General features: G+C 48.5%; 1 protein-coding gene across 1 annotated transcript in view; it reads right to left on the bottom strand.

Annotated features, from left to right (window-relative positions):
- FGD1 (FYVE, RhoGEF and PH domain containing 1) overlaps positions 1 to 22,037 on the bottom strand; it is a 39,801-nt gene that overhangs the window by 5,823 nt on the left and 11,941 nt on the right. Inside the window, exons 2-12 of the mRNA XM_001493780.7 lie at positions 16,312 to 16,485; positions 15,828 to 16,005; positions 15,263 to 15,701; positions 13,890 to 13,979; positions 13,014 to 13,162; positions 11,272 to 11,428; positions 11,028 to 11,166; positions 4,678 to 4,736; positions 4,393 to 4,539; positions 3,919 to 4,011; positions 3,672 to 3,751 (exon numbers count right to left, since the gene is read on the bottom strand). Coding sequence (XP_001493830.5) covers positions 3,672 to 3,751; positions 3,919 to 4,011; positions 4,393 to 4,539; positions 4,678 to 4,736; positions 11,028 to 11,166; positions 11,272 to 11,428; positions 13,014 to 13,162; positions 13,890 to 13,979; positions 15,263 to 15,701; positions 15,828 to 16,005; positions 16,312 to 16,485 — 1,705 coding nt within the window. The remainder of the gene's footprint in view (positions 1 to 3,671; positions 3,752 to 3,918; positions 4,012 to 4,392; positions 4,540 to 4,677; positions 4,737 to 11,027; positions 11,167 to 11,271; positions 11,429 to 13,013; positions 13,163 to 13,889; positions 13,980 to 15,262; positions 15,702 to 15,827; positions 16,006 to 16,311; positions 16,486 to 22,037) is intronic.

Here is a 22,037-nt window from a genome sequence, read left to right as displayed (position 1 = left end):
GATGTTAGCTCAGGTGCCAATCTTTAAAACAAAGAAAATGATGGTACCTCACTACTGCCAGTGAACATGAATGATGTAGAAGGCTGTTTATAATATGTTAAATGAAAACAACATGTATAAAATACACATAGCATTCCATTTTGATTAAAAATATATGTAACACAAGTGTTTACATTTGTCAGAACTCATTGAGGGTACACTTAAGACCTCTATATTTCACTGTATGAAAATTTTACCTTAAGAAAAGAAAGGAAACTTAAACAAATACTGAACTCCAGTTAATGATATGCACACCAAAGTATTTAGGGGTGAGGTAGAGTGATGCCTGCAACTTACTTTGGAATGCATTAAAAAAAATCAGATGGATTAGTGGATGGATACAAGGATACATTTTTGATAAATATAGCACAATGCTAACACTTGTAGACTCTATATGGTGGGTTTATGAGTGTTTACTGTACAATTCTTTAAATTTTTCTGTATTTTGGAAAGTTTTCATAATAAAATATGGGAAGAAAACACTGTGTTTATGCTTGTGTATATATACACATACACATGTGAATAGAAGAAAGGCCTGAAAGGGATTCTGCCCACACATCAGCACTGGTTATCTCTGGGTGATACAGTTCTAAGGGATTTTACTTTATTCTGATTGTATTGTTTTTTTAAAAATCTGTTTTATTCATATATATTTTCTAACTCCTAATTTTTTTGCAGTGAACAATATTGCTTTTGATTTTTAAGAGCCACATAGTGTTTTTGGCAATGCGTGCCGAAGTATATCGGGGTGAAGTATCATGTCTGTAATTTACTTTAAAATGGTTCAGCAGAAGATATATATGGCATGTCAACAGTTGCTCACTCATAAGTCAGTGATTCTAAACCCTGGTGCACACATTAGAATCACCTAGGGAGCTTTTAAAACTCCGCATGTTCAGGCTACACCCCAGACAAATCAGAGTCTCTCCTAGGCTGAGTCTCAGACATCAGTATTTTGTGTGTGTGTGTGTGTGTGTGTGAGGAAGATTGGCCCTGAGCTAACATCTGTGCCTGTCTTCCTCTATTTTGTATATGGGATGTCACCACAGCATGGCTTGATGAGCAGTCTGGGCCCAGGATCTGAACCTGCGAACCCCAGCTGCCAAAGCGGAGCGCATGAACTTAACTGCTATGCCACCTGGCCAGCCCCCATCAGTATTTTTTTTAAAAGCTCCCCATCTAATTCCTGTGTGTCGCCAAGGTTGAGAACCAGTGATGGGCATGTGGGTGTTTGTTGTATTTCTACTTTTCTGGATATTTGAAAATTTTCATTAAAAATTTTTCTTAAATGCAAATCAAAACTACACTAAGATATCACCTTACACCCGTTAGAATGACAAAAATATCTAAAACTAATAGCAACAAATGTTGGAGAGGTTGCGGAGAAAAAGGAACCCTCATACACTGCTGGTGGGAATGCAAACTGGTGCAGCCACTATGGAAAACAGTATGGAGATTCCTCAAAAAATTAAAAATAGAACTACCATACGATCCAGCCATCCCACTGCTGGGTATTTATCCAAAGAGCTTGAAGTCAGCAATCCCAAAAGTCCTATGCACCCCAATGTTTATTGCAGCACTGTTTACAATAGCCGAGACGTGGAAGCAACCTAAGTGTCCAGCAACAGACGAATGGATAAAGAAGATGTGGTACATATATACAATGGAATACTACTCAGCTGCAAAACAGAACAAAATCATTCCATTTGCAATAACATGGATGGACCTTGAGAGAATTATGTTAAGTGAAATAAGCCAGCGAAAGAAGGATAATCTGTGTATGACTCCACTCATATGAGGAATTTAAAATTATGGGCCAAGAACAGTTTAGTGGATACCAGGGGAAAGGTGGGGTGGGGGGTGGGCACAAAGGGTGAAGTGGTGCACCTACAACATGACTGACAAACATTAATGTACAATTGAAATTTCACAAGATTGTAACCTATCAATAACTCAATTAAAAAATTAAAAAATTAAAAAAAATTTTTCTTAAAAGGTAGTACAAGTGATTGTAAAGCAAACCCTCCATGCCTTCCCTCTGCCACTAGGAGGAAACCCTATACCACTCGGTGCACCTTTCTGGGCCCAGCATCCCCCTGCAGCCCCCTCCCCCTCCCATCCTCCCAGCAGACAAATGTGTCCCAGTCACGTGGCTTGTCACGCAGGCTCTGCTGAGGCCTGACTGGGCCCCACACCTGCCCTCCCCTGGATGTGCCAGTCCTGTTGTCAGCTTTGTTCTCGCTTTCCCCAGCTACAGCCCTCCCAGATGCTCTCTCAAGTCTCCAGGAGCTTCAAACCCAGCTCCCATCTCTTGTTCTCCAGGAGGACACTCTCTAGCCCATATTCATCTTTCCCGCCTCCATGCAGTGCCAGCAATGAGTGTTCTGACTCTCATTTCCCACTTCCTTGCACCCTGTCAGAAGCAGATCTGTAAATGGGGGTTGACGGTAACGGTAGCTACTTCAGGGGTCATTTTAAGGATTCAACTAGTTAATTTAAACTTAAGTTAAAATTAACTCAAAGCAGTACCTGGCATAAGAACAAGTCTTCATTAAATGTGAGCTATTATTATAATCATTCAAGTAGAAGACGGAGGTGAAAACCCCTTTGTTTAAGTGGCTGGGCATTATTTTTAAATTTATTATTATTATTATTATTTTTTATTTTTGTTATTATTTATTTACTTTTTTTTTTGAGGAAAATTAGCCCCGAGCTGCCAATCCTCCTCTTTTTTTGGTGAGGAAGACTGGCCCTGAGCTAACATCCATGTTACTTTATATGTGGGTTGCCTGCCACAGCATGGCTTGCTAAATGGTGCATAGGTCCGCACTCGGGATCTGAACCCACGGACCCCGGGCCACCGAAGCGGAATGTGAGAACTTAACTGCTGTGCCATGGGGCCGGCCCCCAAATTTGTTATTATTTTTTAAATTTTTATTATGAAATATTTCAAGCACACAGAAAAGCAGACAGGATCGCACAAGTACATTAAATATATACCCACTATATAGATGCAAATTTTAAAAATATTTTGCTATATTTACTTCATATATATGTGTACATATTACTATATATTTATATATGTATGTATATATGTGTGCATATGTAGATATGTATGTATTTTTTGATTGATAAATCATTTAAAAATAAATTACAGATATTGTGATACTAAATCCTCAGCACGCATCACCAAAAAACAAGCCATTCTCCTGTATAACCACTATACCATTATCATACCTGAGCAAGTTAGCAATAATTCCCCAAAGCTCAGTTCACATTCAGATTTTCCCTATTGTCTTATAAATGTCTTTTAGGGCTGTTTTTCTCAAACCAGGCTCCTATCATAGACCCAGCATTGCATTTGGTTGTTATTTCTCTTAAATCTCTGAATCTACAATAAACTATTTACGTTGTTGTTATTCATGTTTGGATTAATATCTCATTCTTCCCTCTCCTCTAACAAAGCCCACCAGGAGAGCAAGCCTGCATCTTTGGGGAAAGGCACCCACCCTTTCTCTGGAACAATCTCTTCCCTAGGGAGGTAGCTTGTCACCTGGCACTAGGCCTAGAATGCCTCAGCATATCTGAAGGGAAGAGGGGGCTGGAGGGAAGGTATAGGCAAGGACAAGTACCTGGCCTGGAGCTCCAAGGAGCGTTGCTTTCCTGACACCAGGAAGGTCCGAGGCAGATTGAGGTTGGAGCTTTCCTTTAGCTGAATGGAAGGAGAAAGAGGCTTTGTGAGGCCCACTGAGCTCCATAGGACCCTTGCCCTCTGCACACATGCACACACAGACTTGGGGTCAAAGTCAAGGACATTTTTGTTCCTCTCAGCACCAAGGCCCCACTCCAGGTCCCCGTTTCCCACCTCTTGGTGCTCACCTCCATGCCATCTACATCAATGCGTGCCCGCACGCTAAACTTCTGGCCAAGGAGCCGCAGCCTGGGCACGCAGTAAAGGAGGCGGTCGTTGAACTAGGAAGGAAAAGGTTCGTGATGTATGTGTGGATGACCCACGAGGAGTGTGGCCCAGTTCCCTAACCTTATAGGACCCCTGAAGCTTTATTGCTGGGGACTCAAGGCAATAGATGGAGAAAACAGCCCAGACTAGGCACAAAGATTGCAAGGAAAGAGCCTAGGCATGGGAGTCACTTCCTAGTTGCGTGACCTTGGGCAAGTTACTTCTCTCTAAGTCTGAGTTACATCATCTGTAAAGTAGAGAAAAAAAATCCTAGTATAGGCAGTGAAAATACAATGAGTTAATAGAGGAAAGAATGTCTAGCAGGAGGTATAGTCTTGAGTGAGTACCAGGTTAACGTGTATGTGGGGACGTGGCCCACCCACAACCCCACTTACTAGTATGAGGTATCGGTCTTGAGTGGTCCCATTCTTTGCTGATAGCTTAAGGATGTGGCCTTCTTTTATGAGCTCTTTGGTGGGGCTGACAATGTCTTCCTCACCCCCTAGCAACTCATATACCTTCAGCAGCTTGTGCATTCGCTCCTGGTAGAAGACAGTGAGCAAAAGGCAGGTTTGGGGTGCTTGCCTCCCCTCAGATGTCCACAAGTCACAAGTCCCACCAAGACAGGGACACCACAGGTGGGTGGCCAAGGAAGGGCAAGGACTAGAAGGGCCACTCACCATTTTGCGGATGGCAGCATTAGAGTGCTCTGCTGCTGTGGCTATCAGCTCCAGAGACTCTGAGGGAAGAATGGGAGGTCAGATGAGGGACGAGCAGAGAAGAGGCTCTTGTGGGCTTCTCCGCTCCGTGAATACCTCCTCCTGGCCTGACCCTACCCTCGCCATCCCAGAAAGCTGTCCATGGCAACATCACTTAAAATCAGAAATTGTCTGAATTAAAGCCACAATAGCAGAATCATCGTACACGGAATAGCTGGCGGCCAATAAAACACAAGCTTAACAAGATTATTATTACCATTAAAAGTAACAACAATAATAGTTACATATATAACTGGAAGAAAACATACCCATGGTTAAGAAGTTGTCTCTGGATGGTGAGACTATGGGTGGTTTTTATTGTCGTCTTTAGATTTTTCTGTATTTTCCATATTTTTGACAAAGGACATGTATTACTTTGACAATCAGAAAAAGTCATATAAAGAAACAAAGAGGTGATCCCATTCTTTATCTCAATAATTCTGATTATAGGACTCTATTCTAAAAAAATACATGTTCTATGTACGAATACACTTTCATGGCAGTTGGTGTTTACAACAGTGTCAAACCGAAACAAAATGTCCAACTGTAGGGGGTTCAGTTAAATAAATTAATGTGCATGCATATAATGGAATACTAAACTTCTACAAGTGATGCTTACGTAGGTTTTTTCATAATCTGTGAAATGCTCAGAATATTTTAAGAAAAGGATATAAACTTGGATATACCAAATGATTTCAATTTCACAAATATATATGTATTAAAAACACCAGGAAGAACATATGTCAAAATGTGTTCATGCTTATTCTCTGGGGGCTTGCATCATAGGTGATTTTTTTCCCTCTTTCGTCTTTCCTGTAATTTCCATATTTCCTATAGTAACCAGGTATCATCAGGAAGAAAAACTGAAATAAGTCCCTATACATCTCCACACACTAACAAATCCTGCCCACACTTGAGGCCCAGCTGCAGCTGCACTGCACCCCACTTGCGCTGTACTCCACTCTGTCTGTATGATGCTGGATTGTCCCACTAAGAAAATATGCCTGTAATGGAGGAGCACAGGTGAATCTGAAGAGGGTCCATATGGTTGGCAAACCAAGTCTTGTTTTCCTGGGAGGCTCTCCCTCCATGACCAAGTCTTGGTGCTCAACATCCGTGGCCCCTGTCCCAGCTCAGGCCTTTCAGGTGCCAGCCTCCAATCTCCAACCCCTCTTCCACCCTAGCTGCCAGAGGGAACTTTCTCACACACAGCTTCCTGTCACTCCTCTGCTCAAATCTGTCAATGGCTCCCCTATGTCTGTAGGGTAAAGACCCAGCACTTTAGCCTGGCATTCAAAGCCCTTGGTGATCTAGCTTCTGCTGACATCTCTAACTTTCTCCACTTGCATCTCCTTAAATATGTCCTGTCTTGCTTCATCTGGCCAACTGCCACTCAGTCTTCTGGATCCAGCTCACCTCCTCTAGTAAGCCTGCCCTGAGTTCCCAGGCTGGGTTAGGGCCCTGTCTGGGCTCCCACATTCCCCTTTGCTCCCCTCTGTCCCACTAGTCACACTGTGTATTCATTGTGCATTTATATATCTGTATCCCTCAGTAGACTAGGAGCTCCCTAGGATGGGGCCAAGGTCTCACCACCCTCTCTGGGGCGTCCCAATAGCTGCTTTGCATAAATTAGCTCCCTCAATCCTCACAACAACCCTGTAAGATAGGTGCAGTTGTGCCTGTTTGTCCAATGAGGAAACTGAGACTCAGAGAAGAGGTGGCAGCCCTACGTTGTCTACCTGGGAGACAGCAGAGTTGACATCAGAGTGGGTGCTGCTCTCTCAGCTGCCCTTTCTCCTACACATTCTGCATCTCCCCACCCCAGGGTAGGGGGCATGCTGGGTGGTGGAGGTAGGAGGTACCCAGGGAAGGGGACAGGAAGGAGACTCTGGCAAGGTGTGGGCATACAAGCTCAGGCCTGCGTATGCCACTGGGCTGAGACTAGAGGCTTTGCTATCAGGAACTCTGTCTGGAGATGTCTTGTGTGGGGTGCAGACTGGCATTTCCAGGGCTCCAGTGTGTGTGGGCTCTGTCTAGGGCTTCAGTGTGGGGATGTCAGTCCAGGATTTCATTTGGGAGTTCAGGCTAGGGAGTGCAGTTTGGGGGAGCTTGGTCTGGAAGCTTTGGTGGGGCCTGGTCTGAGCTTGGCAGTTCAGGATCTTTCTTGGTTTGGAGTTGAGTCTTGGGCTCAGGGTAGGCAGCTGTGGCCAGGAGTTCCAGCTGGCCTGGTCTGGGGAGCCCAGTCTAGGGTTCTGGCTCCAGAGTTCAGTCTGGGAAGTAGAAAGTTGGGGAGTTAGTCTGGGGAACCAGAGATATGATTCAGAGGAGCTCAGACCTGAAGTTACTTTCTGGGGCTCTGCCTGGGGATTTTAGTCTGAGGAGTAAAAAATAAGGAGGTTTGCTTAAGATCTTGGGCTGGGGAGCTTTGTGAGCACATCTCGGGCTGGCTCTCATTCAGCGCAGCTCAGAAACCTGGACTGGGAAGTCCTTTCTGGGGAGTTCATCTCTGGGCTCAGTGTGGGGAGCTCAGTCAGCCAAGCTCAAACTCTCAGGTTCATTCTGGGGACTCAGGTAGGGTTGAGATTTGCACAAACTAGGAACCTAAGTTAGGCGAACTCAATCTGTGGACTGATTTTAGGGGCATTCTGTATGGAAGGTGTCAGCTAGGGCATTCAGTAATAAAAACAGCTAATATTTATTGAGACTTTACCACATGCCAGGCACTGTCCTAACAGCTTTACCTGGATTACCTCATTTATCCTCAAAACAACTCTGTGAGGTAGGTATCATCATCATCCCCATTCTACACATGAGAAAACTGAGGCCAAGAGGCTGAGCAGCTTGCCCAGGCACACACAGTTGGTAAAAGGGACTCCATCTGGGGCCCAGTCTAGGGAGCTTACACTGGCGGCTCATTTTGGAGGTCTAGTCCAGGGAACTCGTTTGGGGAATTTCAGTTTGGGAATGCCATGCTAGGGATCCAGTGTGGAAGGAAAACTGCAGTACTCGGTCCTGGAAGCTCAGTGTGGACATGGGATTCTGCGGAATGCATGAGCTCTGAGCGGAGAGCCATGAAATGGGAGGCTTTATTCTGGGGAACCCAGTAGGAGGGGTATAAAATGTGCAGACTCAGTGTGGCATTGAGGTGCCCTTCTTGGGTCTCAGTATGGGGTCCAGTCTGGAGACCTCTTTCTGCTGGACTCAGCCTGGGAATCTCAATCCATGAATCCAACTCTGAGAGGTAGAAAATGGGGGGCTCAGTCTGGGGGAGTCAGTCTAGGAGTTGAGACTGGGAAGATCAGACATGGTGCTTGGCATGGGTAGCTTAATTTGGGGGACAATCTAGGGCATTAGTCTAAGGGCTTAGTGAGGGGGATGGAAAAAAGGGGTCTTCAGTCTGGGGGACTTGGGCTAGGAAGAACACAGTCTGGAGTCCCTGTTTGGAGCTTAGTCTGGGCAGCTCAATCTCAGAGTTCCCTTTGGGGTTCTCACTGGGAACTCTAGAAATCCAGTCTGAGGGCTCAATGGTTTGTCTGTGGGATGGATCTGGAGAGTCAGTCTTTTGGGCTCAGGCTACAAGTCTTGGTCTGAGGGACAATAAAAGGGGGGATTAATCTAGGGTGCTCAGTTTGGCAATACCTGTCTATAGAATGGTGGCCAGGGAGATCAGACTTGGAAGCTCTTTTGGGGGAATCTCACTTTGGGACCTCAGGCTGAGGGCACTGACTGGGAATCCACTCTGACATCTCCGAGTGGGGACAGCATTCTAGAGGCCCAGTTTGGGGATCTTAGTTTGGGGGATCCAGTGTGGGGAATCTATAACTGGGACCTCAGACTGGGTTCAGCCTAAGGGCTCAGGTTGGAGATGTTAGTCCATGGGGTTCATCCCAGGGAATCAGTCTAGAAGGATTTTTTAGAGGTTTAGGTTATGTAGCTCATCCTAGTATCTCAGTGGGGGCTCTAATACTGGGGGGAAGGAATGAGGCACTTAGTCTGCAGATGTCTGTAGAACTTAGCTATCAAACTTTCTAGGGTTCTAGCTGTTTCTAGAGTTCCAGATTTGGTAGCAAAGTGCCCCATCTGGTGGGGTGGATGGGGCTCAGTTTGGGAAGTGGACAGTACAGTGGACACAACTGTCTACTCCCATCTTTTGTGGTTTCCAGGACCTCACACTTTCCTGGTTTTCCTCCTACTTTTAGGGCTGCTCCTTCTAAGTCTCCTTTGCTGATTCCACCTCCCTCAGCTTTGTCCTTGGCCTTCTTTTACTTCTCCATTTACATTCACTCCCTTGGTGATTGTGGCCAGCCTGATGGCTTTGAATACTGTCTATGTGCCAATGACATCCAAAGCTTTCTCCCCGGGATTCTAGACTCATCTAATTGTCTAAATGGCAGCTCACTTTGAACATGTCCAAAATCAAACTCCTAAGCTCGTCTCAGGACCCATCACCACCAGCCCAAAATCTGCAAGTCATCCTTGACTCCTTCTCCCAAGCCCCACACCCATTCCACCCTAGTTCTTTCAGTGCTACTTCTAAATATAATATATCCTGAATCCAACCATTTCTCACTACTTCCACCACTACCATCCTCATCCAAGTCAACTTTTCTCACTTACATTATTGCAAAAAGCTTCTAACTATTCTCTTGGCTCCCTCTCTTTCTCCCCAAGTAATCCCAATTGAAACCTTCCCATGGCTACCACTGCACTCAGAATAAAATACATCTCCTTATCTTGGCCTTCAAAGTCTTGCTCCTCTCTTCAACCCTACTTCTACCATTCTACCCTCACTTGTCATGCTCAGGTCACACTGGCCCTCTTGTTGGTCCAGAGATATGCAAGCTGCTGCCCGGTCCCCCAACCCCTGCCTTAGGAACTCTGTACCTGCTGTTGCCTCTCCCTAGGGCATATTCCTCCCCAATCTGCACGTGGCTCCCTTCTTGTTATTCAGGTTTGACTCAAATATCTTCTATTCAGAGAGGCTGCTCAATCTAAAGTAGGCCCCCCAGTCCCTTTCACATCACCCTCTTATTCTCTGAATTACACACAGCACCTATCTAATGTTCCCCCCATGTATTTATTACTTTGCTTATTGTCTGTCTCCCTGACTAGAATATACACTCCCTGAGATCAAGGACTTTGTCTGTCTTTTTCATCTCTGTATCCCCTGTGCCTAGGACAATGCTCAGAATACCGAGGTGCTCAGTAAATAGCTGTTACATTAATGAAGGAATGAATGGAAATAACAGCCTGGGGGAGAGAAAGTTGGGGAGACTCTGGGGAGCACTCTTTGGGGTGTGACCCTGGGGGGGTGGGTCTCATACTGGAGGAATCAGAATGAAACACTCTTCTAGTGGTTCAGTGTGTGAAGACTCAGTCTGGGGAGGCGGTATCTAAGCCTAGAGATCCAACTCTGGGAGGCAGAAAATATGGGGTCCAATCTAGGGTGCTCAGTTCTAGAGAGCTAATTTTGTGGGGCTCTGATCAGACTTGAAGGTGCTTTTATTTTTCTTTTTTTTTTTAAAGACTGGCACCTGAGCTAACATCTGTTGCCAATCTTCCTTTTTCGTCTTCTCCCCAAAGCCCCCCCCGTACATAGTTGTATATTCTAGTTGTAGGTCTTTCTGGCTCTGCTATGTGCGATGCCACCTCCGCATGGCTTGATGAGCAGTGCTAAGTCTGCATCCAGGATCCGAACCAGCGAAACCCTGGGCCACCAAAATGGAGCGCATGAACTTAACCACTTGGCCATGGGGCCAGCCCCAGACTTGGAGGTTCTTTTGGGAGGTTCATTCTGGGTGGTGGCTGGCAAACACAGAGTGGAGCTCTAAATGTGGAGTATGGAAAATCAGGGGCTCGGTCTAAGGGAGTCAGTCTGGGCTCTCAGCATGATGCCTCAGTCCCTGTGAGTTCAGGCTCAGTTTCATTTTGGACTTGGGACAACTTCATTTGAGGACAAGTTGAGGAGTCAGCCTTGCGGTCCCAGCCTAGGAAATGGATGGCTCCCTTTAGGGGATCATTCTGGGCATGCCCCTCAAACTCTCGGCTTCTAGTTGGGAACTTCAGATTGGGGGACTCCTGACTGTTCTGTCTGGGTATTCAGGCAGAGATCTCAACCTGGAGGTTCATCCTGGGATCTCACTCCAGAGCCTCAATGTGGGCCTTTCAGTTTGGAGGTTCTATTCTGGGATCTCAATTATGTGGCAATGGAAGGCTGATCTTGTGAGTTAAGTCTGGGGGTAGGGGGACAGGGCCCAGGTATGTGTACTTACTTTGGGCATCTTTGCTGTCCGGGGAGCCATGCGGCAGCTTTAACAGATAGTCCTTGAGAAGCAGCTCATAGCGGGGGATGCGCTGCACAGGTTCCAGCATGTGGTGCTGTAATGTCAGGTTGCCACAGGCTTCTTCCTTCTGTGACAGGCAGAAGCAGAGGGGCTCAGGTCTGGCCACAGAGCCCCCCATTGGGTCCCTCCAGACGTCTCCTCCAAGTTTGCCCCATTCAGCTTCGCTGCTTACCTGCACCTCATGGATAATCACTTTAAACTGGGTGGAGCGCTCTGTCCAGGTGTTGACCAGCTCCACGGCCCTGTCAAAGTTCTTCACATACTCGCCATACATCTTGAGGAAGGGTGCCAGCTTCTGCAGGATATCTCCTATGCGTGGGTAGCGGTCCCTGGGGTGGAAGCAGGGGCTGACATGGTCCTGCTGATCTTTGTCCTCCAGAATCTCCCTACTCCTTAGGTCTCCAGCCCCACGCAGGCTGCTCTCATCTCAGTCCTGGAAATCTACTTCTCAACCAATATGCTCCTTTGGAAATGCTGCTTATTTATAGGCCAATTAGGCCAAGCTCAGCTTGACCTGAGACCGTGGCCTGGGCTGCCACCTGCCCCAAGTCTGCTCTGTTTGATCACCAGGAATGACATGTCCTGGAATACCCACTCTAACCTCAACTGTAAGGGCCACTTCATATACCGATTATTGATTCTGTGCCCAGCATTGTGCTGGGTGATTCTGGGGACACAAATGAGTCACACTTAGTTGGGCCCTGAGCGGGTCACTGTCTGGTAGGCGAGGTAAAATGACCAAGTCTGGTCACACTTCTCAGGAGTCAGTCTGCTGGGGGACACACAGGACCAGTACTGGTTCCAGCCCTCAGGGGTCACAGTCAACTGGGGAGACGTAGGAACCAGCTTCATGCCAGCCCTCTGTGGTCACAGTCTGGTGAGAGGGACACACTTTATCCTGTAGGTGTGGGGAGCGTGGAGATGATTTTAAGTAGGAAGTAACATGGTCTGATTGTTGTTCAGAAAGACCATTATGGCAGGTGGCGTAGACTTCAAAGTAAGGATCGGAAGAGGAGAGCCTAGAGGTCAGAAGACTGCCTATAAACCCTGTCCTTCTACCTCAGGACTCAGCTCAGGTATCACTTCCTCCCTGAATCCTTCTCTAAGCCCCAGGCTAGGTTTGGTCCATTTGTCTGGATTCCCACAGCCTTCCATCCTCAGCTCTATCATAGCACTGATAACAAATAACAATAACGCACACTCATTGAGCACTCATTATATACTGGCTACTCGTCTAAGCTCTCTACATGTATCAACTCATTTAATCTTTAAAACAACCCTACAAGGTAGGCTATTATTATTATCCTCATTTCATAGATGAGGAAACTGAAGCACAGTAATTTAAGAAACTTGCTTAATGTCACAAAGCTAGCAAGTGGCAGAGCGGGAATTTGAACTCAGCCAATTTGGCTCCTAACCTCATACTCTTAAGGACTATGCTATTCTGTTGTAATTTTCTTTCTTTCTTTTTTTTTTCTGAAGATTGGCCTTGAGCTAACATCTATTGCCAATCTTTTTTTTTCTTCTTCTCCCCAAAGCCCCCCAGTACATAGCTGTATATTCTAGTTGTAGCTCTTCTAGTTGTGCTATGTGGGAAGCCGCCTCAGCATGGCTTGATGAGTGGTGCTAGGTCTGCACCCAGGATCCGAACTGGTGGAACCCTGGGCCCCTGAGGTGGAGCATGTGAACTTAACCACTTGGCCGTGGGGCCGGCCCCTGTTGTTTTTCTGAGTCCTGGTCTGTGTTTCATATTAGATTGGGAGGGCCTAGAAGGCAGAATTAGGGCCTGATTCTTTCTGCGAAAGGCAGTACAAGGAAAGGGCAGGCAAGAATAAACTCTCATGTACAAATCTGGCCTAGGTTCAGCAGGCAAGTGGTCAGGAGGGTGGGCAACCTAGATCTGGGGCTCCTCACCATTCCTCCATGCGCTTCTCTAGCTCAGGCAGCAGGAACTGCTGGTGGAAGCAATAGATGGAGCAGATATTAGAGAAGATGCCGTGGACAACATCAGCCGGGAAGGAACTGCGGTTTCGAGCTTCCTCCAGCAGCCGGGCACAGAACACCTGTGGGGCAGGGCAAGTGTGCTCAGCCCAGCTGGGCCGGGGGCTGAGCCAAGGAAGGGGCAGCTTGCAGGTGAGGGCAGTGTTTATGGGCAGCTCTGTGGAGCTTTGGGATCAGCATTGGTCTTGAGACTGAGGAAAGAAGGAATGGAGTTAGATTATATATGGAGGCTTGGATTTCAGGTTGTCATGGTTAGGACCTGGAGGTAGGCGTTGGAACAATGAGAAGTCAGGATCGGGGTCAAGGTCAGAATTAGACCCAGAGTCAGAGAGAAGGTCAGATTTAGATCCATTTACTTAACACATATTTTTGAGTCCCTACTGTGTGTCAGGCACTTTCCTAGAGTCTGGGATAGAGCAGTGAACAAAGCTGGCAAAAAATCCCTACCCTCAGGAATTCTAGTGATTTGGGGTCAGGAATAGGGCCAGGGTTAGAATGAGGATCAAAGCCTGGTTCACAGCCAAAGTTAAATTCAGGATCTGGGTCAGAGTTGCAGTCAGGGCTGGTGTACCCAACCAGGGTTAGGAATGAGGGTTGGTACAAAGATCGAGCTTAGGGTCATAATCAGAGTTGGCTTCAGGGACAGGATAGGGGGTCAAGGTCAGAAAGGGGCCTTACCAACTCCAGATTTTGGCCCCAGTGGTGGAGTTGGGCTCAGGCCCTAGTCTTTCCTCCTTGGAACCCACCTATCAGGTCCTGGGGCCCTGGGACCCCTGAGGGGCCATTCACCTGATCCAGGAGATGGAGCCTGGAAACGTAGGCCTTCTCGGTTTGCAGGAGCTCATTGGCAATGTGGAACACCTTCTGCTGCACAGTCAACTGGAAGGGAGAAGAGGCAACTGCTGATTCATCATCCTGTACCCTAACCCTCACCCAAGCTCCCAGAATTCTCAGAACAGCTCAAATGCTACTCTAAGCCCATGACACCCTGGGACAACCGTATCTCCCATCTCTAGACCCATATGCCCCCCAGCTTCATCCCTGACTCCCCAGCGCATCATAACGGCCACCCCTCAATTCTGATGACATGCACTCCCTTACTCAGCTACTCATTCACTCAGCCATCTGCCCTCTCTATTCATTCAGCATAGTGTAGTGGTTAAGTGTGTGGGCCAGAAAGTCAGACTTCCTCGGTTCAAATCCTAGCTCTGCCATTCATTAGCTTGCATAAGTTGTGTAACTGCTTTGTATTTATGTCTCCTCATCTACATATACAGATAATAACAGGATCTAAGTCCATTTGTAATCGAGACAATTAAATGACTTAATATAAATAAAACATAGTAGGCTATAGATTAGGTAGTCTATAAATGTTAGTTATTTATTCACCCACTCAGTTCACTGTCAGCAAAGGCTCGCTGAGTACCTGGGGTATGAAGAAAACACAAAAGTATAAAAATGTATAAAACTCATTGGCCCAGTTTCCTATCCACCAGACACATATTTCCTGAGTCCCTGGCCTTAGCCCCCACATTTGAGTTAGGTTTTGGTGGAGCAGGTATTCTGGCTGCAACTTAAGTGCAAGGATGCCTTTGGAAGCAGTGTTAGGCTGCCAGGGCACAGAAAGGGGTTCCTGCTGCCAAGAGCCTTCATCTTCACACTCTGGGGGTCTCTAGCTCTTTTGTCCCTCCAAAGGACAGCTGTTTGGAAGTCTCTCTGGACATGAGAGACTTTCCATTTTACAAATAAGGAAGCTGAAGCTTGTGCTGGGTGAGTGGAGAGGGAAGAGACTTGCTCAATGTCATATAGCTAATGAGTCTTGGGATTTTCCAGCTAGAACTGGACTTTAAAGATCCCCAACCAGGATGCCCATCTTCAAGATGGAAAAACAGGTTCAGCTAGTGGTTCTCTGATGAGGATAGAACAACTTTCCCAGTGGGCACTTGGAACTGTGCATGGTCATTTTGGTAGTCACAGTGATGGAGGACAGGGTACGGGTTTGCTACTGATATTTAGTACCAGGAGACCAGGGAAGCCAAACATCCAAAGTGGAAACAATGCCATGTTTCAAGAAATACTGAGCTGGGGGAAGAACCAAGTGCAAAAGCCAGGCTCCTGGTTTCTCCACATGGTCTTGCCTCTTGGTGAATATGGATCAGTACCTCCACAGACTCCTGTCTCTCCATTGGGGGCACTGGGATTTCTCTGTCTTTCTCATCCTCCTCCTCATCGTCTTCTTCCTCCAGGTCACTATCAACCTCCTGGGAGCCAGGCCGGTGGGGGTCGGCCAAAGCAACAGGGACGCTGGCCAGGGCAGGGGGCCCAGGGCAGAGGCTGTGGCTGGGGGGCCCGTCATCACTGACGAAGCATGTCTCCTCGCTGTTGGATGGTGAGCTGATGCTGTCAATGCCGCTGTCCCGGTTGGGCACCTTCTCGCCATCCCGGGGCCCAGGAGCCAGCAGGAACAGGCAGCGGGAGGCCTCACCCTCGGGGAGCTGAGGCACTGGTGGCTGCGGGGGTGGCTGTGGCAACATGGCTGGCTCTGTGGGACCTGGGCAGAGGCCAGGGGTTGGCCTATCCGAGGTGACAATCACAGGCTCTCTGAGGTGGGTGGTGGACACACATAGAAGCAGAGTATGAGCTTGACTGAGAGGCCTGTCTTATAACTGTCCTTCCTGTCCCAGGCCCACCCTCACCCCCACAGGGTCCCCCAGGGACCAGACTCACCTTTCAAATTTCTCAATCAGTGAGGATACTGCTGCAGAACTGGGGCTGGCCTCCGACCTGGGGGCCAGACCCTTGGCCACTCGGGGGTCGGCAGGCAGTGGGCGTGATGGTGGAGGGGGAATGGGCTCAGGTGGGAGAGGCATCCGGGGCATCTGCAGGTAGCTGGGCTTCGGGGGGACTGGAGAGATGGACAGGGAAAAGAGAACGGGGAGAACCCAGTGAGCCAGGTTTGGAGGTGGCTGCAATGGCCAGGCCACAAGCCCCACCACGAACTCCCAGTCTGTACCTTCCCCGATAGGCACAGAGCACAGTCTGAGGCAAGATCCCAGTATGCTCACGTTAGCCCCAGGCCACAGTCCTCTGCCCCTAGACCATGGTGTTTCTTGTCCTTCTAACAAGCCCTCTCCTCTGCCACAGGCCCACCTTTCCTCTCTTCTGTCCCCTCTCTTGGGCCATTTCTCTGTCCCTTTCTAGAACCACTTACCCTGTGGCTTTGGGCCCGGTGCCCGCTTCAGTGGTGAGGGACGCTGGCTGGGGGTTTCAGTGGGGGGGCCTGGGTCTGAGCGAAGTCGCTGGGGACCTTCTGGATGAGGCTCAAGGCTTTGGCCAGGTTCAAGGGACAAACTTTTAACCAGGATCCGGTTTCCCTGGTGTAGCCCTGCAGAAAGGGAGAAACTGGGTATGAAGTGACTGACGTTACCCCAAAGGGCACTGGGGAATTGCATGTCTTAGGAGATATCTGGGATGTTGTGTTTCCCTGAGCCCCTTACCTGGCCACACTGCCCTTCTGGAAAGCTCCTACTCCAGCCCTCAGATGGGGAGCCAGGCCCAGGGCTGTGGCTGGCTGTTTTTATCAGTAGATAAGAGTTCTTTGTGATTAGTACATCGATTCTTTGTATGTCAGCAGGCGTTATTACTAGGGAGTTTAACCAGGCTGGGGGTGGGCGTTAGCACCCTACAGTTTGTGTATGTGTTTGCCGTTCTTATTTATATAGCCCCAGTGGGTACGCTGAGCCTAAACCATCCTTCATCCTTTTTCTTAAGGTCCTGAGGATATCTGGACTTCCTTGTCTTCAATTTTATATAGTTGAGTGTGCTTGAAAATGACAGAATTGTATTTCACAAACAAAAGTTTTGCTTCTTAAAATCCCAGCTTCTCACTAATCTGTACTACCCTCCTCTACTTCCACACCTACACCCAACAAGCACCCAGAGTTCAGATCACAGGAATAGCTTTAAAACAGCAGGCAACAAATTCAGAAAAAGGGAGGTCTTTTTGCACTGTCCTTCTTCGCTCACTGTGGGCTCCCTAAACCTACCTCTGTCTTTGGCCCTGCAGAAGCAGACAGTCACACTCAAGAAAGTGCAGTCTGGGAGGCAGTTAGGGACCCCCCAAGGATGACATGTCCTGAGAGAAAGAGTGCGGGGCTCAGGTGGGCCTGGCTGGGCAGGGAGCTGTAGGGCATCTTAGATGACAGAGAAGTTGGTGGGGGGGCAGGGGAGGGCAGAGTGGAGAGGGCAAGCCCCGGATGGCAGGCTGAGGAGCTGGGCAACTATACTGTGGGCAGAAGGGAGCCACGAAAGGCTGTCATGTAGGCAAGGAGGCAGGCAACAGGTGTGAGGACAAGAGAGCAAGCAGCAGTCAAGAGCTCCCAGAGCTTCCACCCGCACATCATGTTGGTTTTGCTGTGCCACAGCCACACGACCTTTCACAGCCACAGAGAGTCTGTTACCCTATGTCACACCGTCTCATACATGGCCAGTCACAAATGGGCCACTCAGTCACAGAGACTCATGGTGTTATCTACACTGTTTCACACAGCTGCAGGGCCACACAAATTCAAACATCCAATCACATGTTATCATGCTCCTGAAAGCCTGGTCACACACAGTCACAAAGACCCACAGTTACAATCTCACATATTATCACACAGCCTCACAGTATCACATACACTGGCAAGCATGGTCATGCACAGTCACAAAGACACAGTCACACAGTGGCAAGCCTACCATTTCACACAGAGCCTCATACAACAATCACCCAACCACTTATCATCATATACCCACTTACATACTTACATTACATTCCTCAAATAGGGTTCCACTGAGTCACAAAGATATACAGTGTCATTTATACTGTGTCTCACAATCTCAGGGCCACAAAGTGTCATATACACCATAATATAGTATTGCAAGTTCACATGCCTGCAAATGGTTCACACAGTCATAAAGACTATAGCCACACAGGGTCATTATACCATGTCAGACACAACCTCCCACAATGGCAAAACAGCACAAGTCACACACCACCATGTACTCAGAAACACAGACACACAATCACAGACATATGGCATAATTTTCTACATCATATTCTGAAACAAACATATCCATGCTATCCCTGGGTCCTAGGGGCTCAGACATACAAACACACGTGACACTTGCCTCCTGGTCTAAATGGTTATGGTCTCACATATGGCCTCTGCTGCAAAAACACATAACTACAACATGCACAGAGACACCCTATAGGGTCACATAGGCAAAAAAAGTCACAGGGAATTTTAGGTCTCCCAGTCCTGAAAGGAAGGAGTAGTCCAACCCACAGGGTTCCAGCAGCTTCCCTGTGTTCCTGACCCCACCCTGGCCACAGTTCAGCTAGGTAGGCCCCAGGAAACTCAGGCCATGGTCCCCTCCCAGCCTGAGGAAACATGGTGCCCCAGGCCCCAGGCTGAGCCCCACCCTGCGCCCACCTAGTACCTTGCTTTGGGTGCAGATTACCCGCTTCCTTTCCCACCTGAGCAGGCAGGGCCCTGGCCAAGAGGGAGGAGGTACTCCTCTCAGCTCAGCTGGGCTGCTTACCCTGCCCTGCTCAGCACATCCTGGCCTGGTCCTGCCCTGCCCTCCCCCTGGGCGTGGGGTTGAGGAGGATGAATCACCTGGAGGGCGGCACATGTGGACATATACTTTGAGAGACACATGGCAAGAGAAAGGAGGAGACACAGAGAGTAGCTGACAGGGCCAGAAATCCAGCAAGCAAAGCCAGGCACTCCACCATGCAGAGACCCCTCTCAGAGATACACACATAGGTGCCAGGGTCCCAGGTGCCCCTTGTCTGCCCCCTTGGGCCTAGAGGAGCCCACCTGGCTCTGTCTCCACACCTCAAAGCAGGTGGGCCTCCCTGGGCAAGCCCTCCCCACCCAGTCTGTACAGGGCAGTGGGGCCCCTGGCTGGGCCTTCTCTCCCTCTGCTCCACTGCCTGTCCTGAGGATAGGGTGATCATACCACCCTCTGCAGCCCTACTCTGGCCCACCCTCTGCTCCCTCCTTACCCACCTCACCTGGGAGCCCATAGATGGGCCTGATTCTCCTATCTCTCTGCCTCCTTGCAGGCAGCCCTGCAGAATGGGAGACTGAATGAAATTTAAATATTCTGGGACACCATGGATTCCTAAGTGAGAGGGGCAGAGGCTGTCAGCCCAGTTTCTAATGAAGAGAGAAAGGCAGAGAGAGGGGCAGTGACTTGCCCAAGGTCACACAGCAAGTCAGTGGCAGATTTTCAGCAGACCAGTCCTGGACTGGATGCCTTTCTTAACCCTGTTCTCCAAGGGAAAGCTGGAAAAGACGGGAACCAGGAGGGGCAGGGGTATACTCGAGTGCTTCAGAAAGTCATGAGCTGTAGTATGGCTAGTGAAAGCAACACCCCCAAGCCTGCCCACAGGAAGATGACGACAGGGTCCTAGTTCAGGAGTCTAGGCCTGGCCAAGAACCAGGCAAGGCTCCACTGAGGGAATAAGGTTCAAGATCCCTCCCTCTCCTATTTCAGTGTTCCCCCTCCCTGTCCTTCTGTCTACATTTCCCTGTCTCCTCCTGTGTTTTCCCTCAGCAGCCCCCTTGGCCCCAGGTCTTCCTCCCTCCAAGTGGCTGGATGGACCTCGAGCTCAGGTCATGCCACTTACCTGCACAAGAACCTTCTGTGACGCCCCCATTGCCCATGGGGAAAATAAGAACTTCTCAGCTAGGCCTCTGTGGCCCCTCACAACCCCACTGAATTCTCTGGCTTCCCTCGGCTTAGTTTACTCCCCCAAATATTTCTGAGCCCTGCTCTGAGCTCGGTAGACTCTGTGCTTGGGGATGTGAAAATCCCATGTCTGCCCTAGGGGAGCTCCCGTGGGAGGCCCTCCCCCTCCCTAGATACCACAGCCCTTCTGCTACCTCATCCCTTTCCCACCCAGCTAAGTCCTGCATTCATTTTCTCCAGCCCATTTTTTATGGTTGATAATCTACAACACTCTCTCTCACACACGTATTCACACCCACATCTACATACCTGACAAGGTCCTCTACCAGCACTGTCCCCTCCACCACTGGGTTTACCAGAGTCCCCAGTGCCCATTAGAGCACAGGCCACAAAGGGCCCCACCCCACACACAGAAAATCACACCACCAAACCTCATAACAGTTTGTGAAAACGTACCCAGCCACACACCCACTGTGCACAGCCCTCAAAGACCTAGTGAGAACCACAGAGCTGTTCACGTGTCCATGTGCAACATGCTTGGCACAATGTGCACACACACAACCACCACTGCCACTCGGGTGTCTCTCATCACTGATGGGAAGCATACCCTGTGCACTCCTTGGAGTGCCTGGGTGCTGTCCCAGCTCTGCTGTGGGAGTTGGGGTGTGCACCCTGATAAGCCCTCAGCAGGCTGAAGGGCAATCTTGATCCTGACCTTCAGGGAGCTCCCAATCTCAAAGACAAGAGACTCTCATTCAGGAAAAGCTAAGTGTGGCTCAGGAAGTGCAAAGGGGTCAGCGTGTCAGGACTGGGGAAGCTCAGGGGAGGGAGAGGCCGGGGACAGGATGGCCAGATAAAATACAGGATGCCCAGTTAAATTTGAATTTCAGATAAACAATGAATAACTTCATAGTATAAGCATGTCTCATGCATACTTATACTAAAAAATCATTATGCTACACTAAAAAATTATTTGTTATATATCTGAAATTCAAATCTAACTGTATTTTTTTGGGGTGAATTTCAGTAACCTAGTCAAGGAGAACTTTGAGTGAATAAGGCAGAGCCAGGCCTCCAAGGCAGCACCTGGCAGCCAGGGCCTCCTAGACTCTTGTCCATTTAAGCCTCAGGCAAGCTGTGGCTCTACCCAATTTCCCTGCAACGGGCACCTGAATACTCATGACAATGACATTATTTCAGGAATAACCTTGAATCTGGTCTTATTTATTAAAAAGTAAAGTCAATAATTTTTTTCTTTTGAGGAAGATTAGCCCTGAGCTAACATCTGCTGCCAATCCTCCTCTATTTTGCTGAGGAAGACTGGCCCTGAGCTAACATCCATGCCCATCTTCCTCCACTTTATATGTGGGATGCCTACCACAGCATGGCTTGCCAAGCAGATCCGAACCGGTGAACCCCGGGCCGCCGAAGCGGAACGTGCGCACTTAACTGCCGCACCACCTGGCCGGCCCCTAAGGTCAATAATTTAAAACCTGTAGTACTTGACTATTCCAAGGAAGGGTGGCGTGATTACACTCGCTGATTGGACCGCATGGGTTCAGGTGTTGAGGATAATCTCAGCTCCCTGATTTTGGGAAGTCCAGGAGACAAAGGAGGGAAAAAACATAGTGCCCCCCACCCACAGAACTATGTGGGTTAAATTTGAAAGCCAACAGAAGCGCATATCTATGAAGACACAAAACTACTCACACAGACACATATAAACCCACAGGCCGCAGGCTGCAACCCACTATAAAGCTATCGACACAGTGAGAAGCACAAGCAAACCCAGCGAGAGACGGACACAGAATCCAGCCCCACTCCCCATGACAGCTCCTCAGAGACAGCTTCTCAGATCGCGGCAGGATCCCTACTAGAGGCAGCATGGCAGTGAAAAGACAATGGTTGCCACCCCCCCATTCAAATTCAATTGGTGATATAAACCATACAAAATTGTAAAATAAGCGTCAAGAAGTATAACAGAGTTTTGAATTTCTCCATGACAACTTAATGTTATTGAAATAGGAAAATCATTCCAAAAATTGTTTCTGGTTGCTGCTCGTGCCTGCTTGGCAGGTGCCCTGAGCACATGCTTCTGGGCTTACTGGCAGAGCAGGTCTACCCTCTAGCTGAGTTTGAGGACAAGGACTCCTCCGTTTGCCCTTTCCCACTGGACTAGACTGTGCTTCTCCTTTC

This window comes from Equus caballus, chromosome X (genome assembly GCF_041296265.1).
Source record: "Equus caballus isolate H_3958 breed thoroughbred chromosome X, TB-T2T, whole genome shotgun sequence".
In the NCBI taxonomy this organism is placed as follows: Eukaryota; Metazoa; Chordata; class Mammalia; order Perissodactyla; family Equidae; genus Equus; species Equus caballus.
The sequence above is the reverse complement of the archived record's forward strand: the minus strand, read 5'-3'. Positions and strand labels throughout refer to the sequence as shown.